This window comes from Andrographis paniculata, unplaced genomic scaffold (genome assembly GCF_009805555.1).
Source record: "Andrographis paniculata isolate CXL003 unplaced genomic scaffold, ASM980555v1 Contig21END, whole genome shotgun sequence".
In the NCBI taxonomy this organism is placed as follows: domain Eukaryota; kingdom Viridiplantae; phylum Streptophyta; class Magnoliopsida; order Lamiales; family Acanthaceae; genus Andrographis; species Andrographis paniculata.
In genome coordinates, this window is record NW_026137502.1 from 3,339,916 (window position 1) to 3,351,009 (window position 11,094).

The window sequence follows — 11,094 nt, forward strand, 5'->3', positions numbered from 1 at the left end:
CTAATTTGAAAGACTGCTCCGTTTATTCAACATTAGGTTTTTTTTTTTTTTTTTTTTTTTTTGAACTATTTTATTGATGACTTATATGTTGATGTAGGTACGTTCCGCATTATTCTCCTATATTGTAGGGTTGCACACAGGGGACGGGGCTTCAACGCGGGTGTGGCTAGGCCACGGGCGTATCAGCTTTCGGACACGTTACACAATGCTCCATATACTTATGACAATTGTACATGGCCGTGTAACAATATAGTCATGTATAATTATACACTGAAATATACATGATCTGACCGTATATAATTGTACATGGCCGTGTACTTTTCAGGTCAACTGCCACGTCACCTCCGTTATGTCCACGTCAGCAATTGCCGTTAGTTTTTTAACGGTAGAACCAAAATTAATTGAAATTGTTTATAATGAGACCAAAATTGATTGAAATTATTTATATTGAGACTAAAATTGATAAATTTTGATTATATTGAGATCAAAATTGATTTTTTCCCTTATATATATTAACATATATTATATTATAACTCACCCTAGAAGACAATTAATCTAGTACAAGCAAGAAACCTCAATTTGACCTCTTCCCCGCTACTGTAATGGTCATCATCTACATATCAAATGTCTTTGTATCTACAAAAAGCATGTCTTGCTACACAAGCTAAAGAAATAGGACAAAATCATCCTACACTGTTTTTAGAAGTTTCATGTGGCAACTACTCAAGCAAAACTTAAAAACAAGCTCAACTGTCCTCTCATGTCAACAGTCATTATTACCCAAAACCAGTAAATGTTGGGGAGAGAAGGAAAACAAATAAATAAATAGCTCAACTATATATATATATATACATTAGGAGCGTGTTAATGTCTAAACTGTGGATTCTACTCTGCTACTTTGTTTCCAAAGCAATGTAACTGGTATTATTTATATATATAGGCATATGGGTTGAATGCAACAAAATCCGCACCTTTCATCTCATGACCCCCAGGATGACACCATTGAGCTCACAGGAAAAGCAAGAATTGGTGTCATAGCACACGCAGCAGCTTGCATTTCTAAGCATTTTTATGGTGTGCGTTTTAAAGAGTTGAAAAGATTACCCACATTACTGGTCATAGCAACCAAGGCAATTGGAGTCTCAATCTTTTCGAATTGCTCTGCGTCATGCGGGGATACAATTTCAGGATGTGTTCTGCCATGAAATCGTGCCTCGTCAGAATGCCTACAACTGGCTCACTCTACAAGATGCAAGAAACATCAAGTTAGAGAGGTTCTTATCAGAATGGTCTAAGATATGAAAAATACAGTAAACCCCAATTACAACAGCAGCGCACAACACATGGTGTATATCCGACTGACGGAGCAAAGAGCGTCCAATATATATAGCATCCATACAAAAAATTTTAGCACAGTGAGTAGAAATATATATAACAAAACAGATGATAAAAAGCACCATTTGTTTCAGTGATCACTAAAGATAGCAAAACAGCAAGTCCTTTCATTGGCATAAAACAAAGCATCTTACCCGAGGAACTTGTGGAATTACCAAAAGGTGCCTTAGACCCACTTGACGAAAAAGAATGAGGGCTTTTGCTAATGACATTGTTTCAATAACAGTGTATGGGGATGTGTTTGTAAACGGGCACAAGTCGACAAACATCTCCATCTCCTCCACTGACAATTCTATATCTTCAATTTGGTCAACAGGGCCAAAATCCCCCTTCCCAAAATCATCAGCTGAAAACTGTGATAAGGCAACCGGATCAACCGACCTAGGTGTTTCAGAGAATGGTTTCTTTTTCAACACTGTAATGAGGTGAGCTCGAAGAATTAAACCATACAGCACCGGAAATGAAGAGTTTGTAGGCTCATATACCACTGGAAACCCATTATGACCTGTTGTTTTGAGAACATGTACTATGGAGCCAACCTTCTCAATGCCATGTAAAATGTGAAGTGGGCCTGAAACCACATCGCCAACAGTCAGCTGCCTCATGTACGGCTCACCATGAGACTGCAAGTATGGAAAACCCTTCAAATTCATAATAATGTCATAAATATTACGATCGAATGCATCAGCCACAGTCTTCGAAATGAGAAGGACAAGCATTATGAGTGGTAGAAGCAATAAATTATCTGTCAGTTCAAGGATAATCACACAAAGAGAGACTGTCATTCTCATAGATCCCCCAAGGAGTGCTGCAGAACCAAGAACAGCAAACAGGCCATGGTTTAGAGTCGAGTTGGAACCAAAATGTATTCCAACCAAACGGCCATAAGCAGCACCTGTCACAATCAAAGGCAAAAAAAGACCCGCAGGAGTCACAAGGCCATGACTGAAGCTGCTGAGGAAAAAACTGCAAGCAAAGAAAGTATGCATTGATTTGGGGTTAAATTCAGAGTCTGTGTTTTTGCTGAAGAGGTTTTTTATTGCATCATCATTTGTATTAAAGAAGAGGCTTGCAAGATCATTATAGTAACCAGGAGCACACTGGAACTTCTTGTAATTTCCGGACCGACCAATAGACGGGCAAGGTTCCGATGCATCAGAAGGACAAGGGCGACAAGAAGCAACCCAAGGTAGTCCAAACAGAAGACAAGAAGTAAAAATAGACAGACAACAAGCTAATAGCAACCTGTACGCAAGTCCTTTCCTGAAACAAGTAATAACAGCCATGAATTCCATCTGGGCGAGATTTAGTTGAAGAAATGAATCTATCTCATCACACATGTTGTACAATAAAAAAATAAATAAATAAATAAAGACCTTACCCATTGATGTGCTTGTAAATTCGAAGAACTCTTTCAAGAAGAAGATTATAAAGACTTCCTAATATGCCTCCCATAACAGCCAGAAGCAGAACAGGAGGTACATCCTTGAGGTGATAGGTAATATTTTCAGATGTAACGTCATACATTATTAGGCCGCCTTTACCAAATAGCCCACATTCACCTTTCCAACACATGTCAATAAAAGCCCGCAGGACAATAGCAACAACAGTTGTCGTAAAGAAAGATCTCCACAGCAGAGAACCTCTCCACCTACAAGAGAAAATAAAGGCAAGTTTCAGTAAAACATATCTAACAAAGCATAATCACATAATCACCAGTAATCATGATAGTTATGGGATGCCTGTTATCATTCCAAGCTTTTAGATTGCCAGTAGATGTACAAAACAAATGTTTTGTTCTCACTTACACCTCAAGTTGTATCGATAGAATCTAGGGACATAATCAAGTATAACAATGCTGAAACATGCTACGGCGCGAGTTTCACTAAAATGCAAGCATAGGTAAAGAACGTAAACGCGACATCACGTGGATTGTTGTTAGGGAGCAGTTCTATTCATTATTTAATACCAGTAATAAAATCTTACATTGCCCAAATTGAAATGTCACAGTTGCAGAAAAAGCACACAGAAGACTATGGTTATAAAGTAAATCATGTCCAAAGTTCAAGCAACTATGTATATCTGTTTAAAGATATGCCAGATTGAGAATAAAGATCATGCATTATATAGATCTATGCAGATTGGGTGAAACATCGTAATTGCAATTATCTTGTTAAAATTTTCTATTCTAAATGTTTTAATAAGTGAAGATACACAAAATGGTATATTACAGACCATCAACCAAGAATTGAAGTTCTATCTCTAGAATACAAATCTCTCCAGACATGAAACAGGCAGCACAAAAGTATCATAGTCTTTTAAAATTGATAAAAGCATAGATAATAAAGGATTTTAGAAAAAACAAGTAAACAACATTATTATATCTCTATAATAAAATGGTTCAGCATCATTCTAAAAAAAAAACCAGTTTTAGGAGATTTGAACATAAGAACAGCAATGTTTAGGTAATACCAAGAAGCCATTCCCTCAAGAGCAAACAGAACACCACCTACTGGAGCACGAAAAGCAGCAGCCATTCCAGCAGCACATCCACATGTTATAAAATCTCGACGATCTCTATCATTTCTGAAAACTCGAAACCAATTTCTGCACACCACAAATTTCCTTGACCCACCCATGCACAATATTGCAGCTACGCAGGCACCAATATGGACCATGGGCCCTGCCTTCCCAATATTGAGAGATGATGAAACAACTAGTATGATTCCAACTATCTGCATATTATACACTTTTAAGTAAAAATTAAAGTTCAATATAATAAATAAAGGAATTCAATCATATGGAATAAATAACTAAAGCAATAAAAAAGGGGAGGGGGGATCTTTATATCCACTTGGAGAGGGAGGTACAAAATATATGGTAGAACTGTTACAAATAATTCACCAAATTTCAAGTAATCACCCATCTAACAGCTCCCTTGCATGAACACTACATTATCAAATACATGGGAACTTACATACCCATCTAACAGTTGTCTTGCACGAACGCAAAATTATCAAATACAATGGGACCTATCATACTGCACGATAGTTTATTCAGTGGCTTTTTTCAGTATCATACTAACTTGATTGAGTATTTAACCAACATCACCCTTTTGGGTACAAATAAATACATATATGAGAGGGAAAGGGAGTTTCAAATGGGCACAAATCCCAGAATACCTTGACAAGCAGAGTCCGAAACGAAAATATAGCAGGAGCATCCACACCATTCAAGTAAGCCTTGACCTCTGGTATGCCAGAACCAGCTGTCTCAGGAGCTACTAATGAAGTGAAAAGCACTGCTAGTAATGACAAGCAAAGATTTGACATTGAAAACACAATGAATGCATTAGGGTACCTGCCACATTTCAAACTTAATAAGTCCAATAGAAAAGACAATAATCTCACCAAGGAAGGATCCAAAATACAGAAAAAAAAAAAAAATAAAAAAATGAAGATATTGCACTGCAAAAACTTGTAGGAACAAAAGCTCTGCTAAAACTAAAATTCTTATTGTTCCCATTTATTAGTTAGGGGCACTTAAACAGAAAATAATATCCAAAACTGCATCTTCTTATCACTTTCAACAACCTGGGAGAGAGATTTTGAGAAAGGCATTGATATGGCATCTCCCCTTTCTGAATTCCCACTTGTCTCATATATAAAGATTGTTGCAAACACAGGTTAGTTGAGGAAGTGTTCAAAGAAGTGTATATAACCCTTAAAGGATGTATCTCCAGAGCAGCATGGTAGTCACGTTATACGCTTGAATCAATAAACCTCCAGAAAACAGTACTGTTATTTAAAAATAGCTTACATAAACATATGGAAAGAATTAAAGTATCCAATAACCACAAGCCTTGAAATTACAGGAACTAAAACACCGAAAGTGAGTTTCAGAACCATTTAAAAGTTTAAATCAAGAATATCTTACTCTGCATCAAACATCAAATCGGAGGTTATAACAAACTTCACCCCAGCTATGTTTTCAATTGCAAGATTGATGACAAACCCAAGGAAACCAACTATTAGCCCAATGAGAAAACATAGCGCCCATTTCATAAATATATACTGAAATATCTCTTTTGCCCCTCTACTCCTCCAGTCTTGCCTGAAAATCTCATTCTCAAAAATCCTGTAAACGAAGAAAAGTTTTATCTCATGTAGACCACCTACTGCTGTCAATGGCCAACCAGCAGTAAATGTAAAACAGTACATAATTCTTACATTATCTCCTAAAATACACACCAAATACAATCCATGAGATTGATCAGAATCATAAATAAGGGTAAGACCCTATTAGCAAACAACTGGCAGTCAACTCCTACAAACAGTCACTCAGGGTGTTAAATCATAACTTTTATCTTCAAAAACACGTAAGTGATATTCACAACACACAACAGAAATAGAGTAAACATAAATGCGATTTATGCCGAGCTAATTTTGAATTGAGAAGTGATTTTGCTGAAGGCTACAAAAAACCAGCAATCTTAACCAAAATCAAACACTATCAATCGACCAATTCGAGTCTCCCATGGATCCTCCTCATACTTGTAAACACTCTCAGCCTACGAACACAATACACAAGAGCTATAATATTGAGAATGCTCATGGAATTGGAATAAGTTCAGGTCGCGTTTAGAACATAAAAAGTCGCTGAATTTCTATTCATTTCCATCGCTCCGTTTATTCAAACACCGTATGAGAATGCATTTACTCGTAGTCAAGGCTCTCGATTGGGCAGAGGTTGGAGCCGACGAGAGCATGCTGTGAAGTCGCGTTGGACTGCAGAGGCCTCGGCTGTTGCTGTCCATCCTGCTGAAGCAGCGGCTGCTGCAACCCCTCCAGAGAACCGTCCGAAATCGCCATGGAAATTGTGGGATTTGGTGGGCAGTTGCAGTTAGGCAAAATCAGGCTAGAAAACCGGCGTTTTAGTAGATCATAACAATTCTATTATATAAAAAAGATATGGGTTTATTTCTGGGGGTACTATTTGTACTTGTTTGGTTTATTCATATTTTCAAATGGCTTTGATCAATGGCCGGCCCATCGTCGTTAAACTTTCCGAGTTTTGAGAATTTCAGGGGTTGTTTGTTAGTACAGTATCATTTTCATCACATCATCTCATATCATTCTTTAATTTGATTTTTTAATGTGAAGATATAAATAATATTTTATATTAACATTAATTTTATAATAAAATAAAATATATATATATATATATTGAGAATTGAAAAGTAAATTATGAATAAATAAATTATTTATATGTTTTTATACTTTTTTCGTCTCCAACACAAATAGATTTTTTTTTATCTTATAAAAATGATTTTTTTTAATTTAATAAATTTATTATTTTAAATATATTTAACAAATATGACCCCATTCAAAACTCTTCTAAATATCTTTTCAATATAATATTTTTATTTATATTTAAAATTTTCATTTTTAATAAAATTATTTAAATTAATTTAAATATATTTTTTTATTTATTTGTATTATAGTATAAATTTTATTATTTCTAAATAATATATATTATGTACAATGTTTTATTGTAATAAAATATTTAAAATACCAAAATGATCATCCGACGTCTAATTTATTTTTAATTAAATATATTACGTAATTACAGTATTCATCCAAATATGATTTTATTCAACTTAGTTTAAAATATTTAAAGTTTAAACAAAATAAAGCCCACAATCTATCCAAAATAACCCTAAAGTTATTGATGATTGAGTCCTACACAACATTATCTGATTGTTTGGGGGATTGGATTAGATTTCCACTGTTCATCCCATTTTTTTTCCCAAAAAACATCAAATCAAACATCTATTCATTTTTCATATTATACTAAAAATAAATTTTATATTCAAAATATCACATCAACACCTATTTATATCACATCATACAACTATTCAAATTCAAGATTTTTACTATTCAAATTCCAACTTAAAATCCAAATCCCCAAACAAATACACCCACATGAATCATAACTTATTGGCATATAATTTTGGGTATTCATTACAGTTTTGACTGTTATGCTACTTTCAGCATTTGCATCCATCCATATATACATACCTATTGTATTTTTATCTTTTATCTTTATTTTTTTAGTGGTTATTGTATTTATATACTTTTTCTGTGTCCAAGTCAATGTTTTATTTTATCATTTTTATTCATACTTCAAAATATTACTTATTATTATAATATAAGTAATTATATTTAATTATTAAAATATTTTTAATTTTTATAAAAATATTTATTTTTTTATATTTTTAAAGATAAAAATATTAAAACTATCATATATATTTTCACTAAGCAATAAAATTATTAATTTTTTAATTTATTATAAAAAACATAAAACAAAATGATACATTCACTTGAAACAAAATAAACATATATACTTTTTTAATCAAATAAATAGTCTATTAAATTTTGGCAAGACTGGCCGTAAATAGGACAAGGTAAAAAAAGTACTCAGATGACTAAAAGTGATAAAAATAAAACATTGACTTAGTCCCGTAAGGATCAAATCCGATGCTACTATACATAGTTTGATTAGTGTGATTTATCTTGTTGAGCTTAGTTTGCAGAGTATTAAGTTCGGACGAAAGTTTAGCCAATACACGAATTAAAAACACGTAATATAAATTAAAAATCTCATTTACTTTTTACTTGTTAAATCTTTGAATACTAAATATTACATCAAAACGTAATATAAATTTAAAAAAATTACAAAAATACTTTCATTACTATTTTATAATACTAATAAGATAATATTTATAAAAAAAATTATACAAATATAAAAATATTTTTAATATTAAATATAATGACGCAAAAAAGTAAATATGATTTTTAGTGACGGACGGAGAGAATATAAATATAAAAATAATTATTTTATTTAATATTTTTAAAAGAAAAAAAAATTATATAAACAGTAAAAATCTTATATTTTCAAAAGCCCCCATGAAATCAGTGGACTTGTTCTCAGCATTCCTTCAGCCTTTCCTCTAGTTCTTAAAAATAAACCGCAGGAGATCACCTGTTCAAAAAAAACAAACTCTATTCCCCTATTCTCAAATATGTATATATATGAGCACGTGTATATGTATAAAGGATTATTTTATACATACATACAGTATGTATGAGACAGCGGGACAGGGTTCCGTCCGGACAGACGATGCCGTCTGAAAATAAACATATATACATTGTAACTGTTGTTGTCCTTTGACATTCCCTTCAAACTCAGCTCTCATATCACTTAAAAACAAAATGGATTGTCATCCCGGTGGTGTGGGGCTGAATGTGTGACCGTGAAGTTATGAGTTCAACCCCTAACGCCTTAGATCATCTGTTATACATGATTTGTGGGTTTCTACGTCATAAAAACAATCTCGAAAACTTTGCTAGTTCAGTATCTCTAAACTAGCAACAACACAATAAAAGTGAACATTCACTCATTATAGATAGTTAGATATTTATCATAACATCACTGAAATGGTGAACACGGCCGTGTTCATTTTGAGCGCACACAGATTACAGATATATGATTGTAACAAGACACGGGAAGAAAAACTGGAAAATTTAGAATACGAATTATGAACACAATTTTTTGAAACGAGACTAATAATGGACATTTTTCATCAGCTAATATATTTGTGCAGTGCTGTGCAGTTCCAAAAAGAGCAAGAAATATAGATCTATCTCAAGCGTGGAAGAGTTAAAATGGATTTTGATTCCTTCGTTCTCAATTGCACCGCACAAAATGAAAATCAGTGATTGTCACTGCTGGTTTAACAACAATTCACATAGTGATTAATTTATACTCACTCAATTCGTAAACAAAGACTCGTCGATTTCGATTCGGACGATCTCACCGTCGTCGTACTTATCTTTCCTCGGCGGCAGTGCCGGAGCCGGAACCTTCGGCGGTCCTCTCCCCTTCTTCTTGTCCCTTGGCCGCGCCTATACGCACCATACAAATATAAAATGTAAAATCAAAATTAAGGAGAAAACAAAACAAAAAACGAAGAAGAAGATTAACTTACATTCCCAAAGGAGTGATTGAAACGCTTTCCTCGTGCGGTTTTCTTGTCGCCTCTGCCGCAGTAAACCGAGAAGCCTAATTTGAACAAAATAAACAAACAGAGATGACGAAGCGCCGAAAAACAGAAGCCGGTGCGAATGAGAAATCAGCACTTACTGAAAATAGGCGTCGGAGCTGAGGCAGAGGTAGCAATGGAAGAAACCGATGCGCTGAGTGACGCCTGTGATTTAGAGAAGGAAAGAGACGAGGAGAGGGCTAAGGATTGGGAAGCCATGGGAGGCGCTCCGAGCAAGAGAGAAGCCATTTGATAGCTCTGACTAATGAATCTGTGGCCTCTGAGGACTGAGAATACAAATTGGATAAAACTAGAGGAAGAACAGTCCGAACGACGTCGTACCGTCGGAGCAGTGTATTGCTAAGTAAGCCCCCTTAGCTTTTCAAAAATTAAAATCTGACCTCCTACTTTTACATGATGCCTCTTCCAAGTTCCCACCCAAGTATTTTGCCGAACGATGTTTAATTACATAAAAAATAATAATCAAAATACACATTATATTTGGGAGGGATATATATATATATATATATATATTTATATTTTAAAATTTTAAAAATAAAAATAAAACACTCTCAGTTCAAAACAAACATTATAATTTTTAATGGAATATGAATATTTACATATGTTTCTAGAAGTTTTATTGTTATTTTTTTAAAAAAAAAAATTACATTAAATATTTAATTTTATTTAGAATATTATATTAAAAAATTATTATCCATATGAAAAATATTAAATTGTTTTTGTTGGACACTAAAATTCGGAGGTTTCAAGACAGTTCGTCGATTTGTCAGTGTGGGCTCCGGAAATACTCCAAAGAGTCTGTCCGTCGTTGGATTGGAGGCGGCTCATACAATGGAGCCTGCGCAGCTTCGATCTTAAACGAGGCTTCAAGTTTGAACGACCGATTTTGATGGATTTAAAATCTATTAAGAATGAGATAAAAATATGCTAGAAACATAAAAGTACGTAATTCGAATTAAAATGCATAAACAGGAACTAAAACATGAAAAAAAAAAAATAGATAAATATACGAGTTCATCTTCTTGTGCGTGTGTCATGTGTTTTTTCTTAATTTTAATTCTAAGATAAAATAACCGTCCATTCCCACTAAAATGAGTCGTTTCAGTTATTCCTCCACCACTCTCAACCGCCTTGTAACCTTCTTCCATCAACCACCTATAACCTCCTTCCATCAATTCTCAACCGTTTCCATTGCCACCGGACCGGGTTTCATTTGCTCTGAACTTCTTTCATTGCCTCTGGACCAGATCTATCGCTTACTTCGACTTGTTCCATCGTACTCCTAGCCGGTCTACGGGAATGTGTCTCCATCAGCCTTGAGTTACATTGAATCTTCGATTTTCCTCTTGTTGGCTTGTTCCATGAAGCTTTTTGAATAAAGTATGAAAGTACATAGGCCCATCACTAATGTTCAGTACAAAATTACTAACTCGGGGCCAATGGAGGTAGTTATCCCATGATCCGTGGAAGTTGTTGGCTTTCTTCTACTTTGTGGAAGCACCGCAGTCCAATGGAGGTAGTTGTTTTCAACCCAATGGAGACTTTCTGACCTTATGGAAATATTGTTCCGGAGT

The 11,094-nt window shown here is 34.3% G+C and overlaps 2 protein-coding genes across 5 annotated transcripts; both read right to left on the minus strand.

The window, feature by feature from the left end:
- Nucleotides 1-758: 758 nt before the first annotated feature.
- Nucleotides 759-6,458, minus strand: LOC127245170 (putative chloride channel-like protein CLC-g). 4 transcript variants are annotated; one of them, XM_051265915.1, is made up of 8 exons: nucleotides 6,115-6,458; nucleotides 5,332-5,532; nucleotides 4,578-4,755; nucleotides 3,868-4,130; nucleotides 2,777-3,046; nucleotides 1,901-2,658; nucleotides 1,530-1,810; nucleotides 759-1,242 (listed from the first exon to the last, which is right to left on the minus strand). In XM_051265915.1, the coding sequence occupies exons 1-8, from the start codon at nucleotides 6,264-6,266 to the stop codon at nucleotides 1,117-1,119; spliced, it is 2,229 nt and encodes a 742-aa protein (XP_051121872.1). In that variant the 5' UTR covers nucleotides 6,267-6,458; the 3' UTR covers nucleotides 759-1,116. The 4 variants fall into 4 exon arrangements, with proteins under 4 accessions (XP_051121872.1, XP_051121871.1, XP_051121874.1 ...); XM_051265914.1 differs by having other exon boundaries at nucleotides 1,530-2,658; nucleotides 6,115-6,457; XM_051265917.1 differs by lacking the exon at nucleotides 6,115-6,458 and adding an exon at nucleotides 4,989-5,192 and having other exon boundaries at nucleotides 1,530-2,658; nucleotides 5,332-5,464.
- A 2,644-nt stretch (nucleotides 6,459-9,102) lies between these two features.
- Nucleotides 9,103-9,796, minus strand: LOC127245174 (30S ribosomal protein S31, chloroplastic). Its single transcript, XM_051265921.1, has 3 exons — nucleotides 9,601-9,796; nucleotides 9,446-9,519; nucleotides 9,103-9,362 (listed from the first exon to the last, which is right to left on the minus strand). The coding sequence occupies exons 1-3, from the start codon at nucleotides 9,746-9,748 to the stop codon at nucleotides 9,228-9,230; spliced, it is 357 nt and encodes a 118-aa protein (XP_051121878.1). The 5' UTR covers nucleotides 9,749-9,796; the 3' UTR covers nucleotides 9,103-9,227.
- Between the last annotated feature and the right edge of the window lie 1,298 nt (nucleotides 9,797-11,094).

Coding starts and splice junctions, on each gene's coding strand:
- LOC127245170 (XM_051265914.1), bottom strand. CDS start 6,266: ATGGCGATTTCGGACGGTTCTCTGGAGGGGTTGCAGCAGCCGCTGCTT. Junction 3,047..3,867: donor CTTGAGGGAATGGCTTCTTG/GTATTACCTAAA, acceptor TTTCTCTTGTAG/GTGGAGAGGTTCTCTGCTGT. Junction 2,659..2,776: donor ATTTACAAGCACATCAATGG/GTAAGGTCTTTA, acceptor TACTTGTTTCAG/GAAAGGACTTGCGTACAGGT.
- LOC127245174 (XM_051265921.1), bottom strand. CDS start 9,748: ATGGCTTCTCTCTTGCTCGGAGCGCCTCCCATGGCTTCCCAATCCTTA. Junction 9,520..9,600: donor AGCTCCGACGCCTATTTTCA/GTAAGTGCTGAT, acceptor TGTTCAAATTAG/GCTTCTCGGTTTACTGCGGC. Junction 9,363..9,445: donor TCAATCACTCCTTTGGGAAT/GTAAGTTAATCT, acceptor TGGTGCGTATAG/GCGCGGCCAAGGGACAAGAA.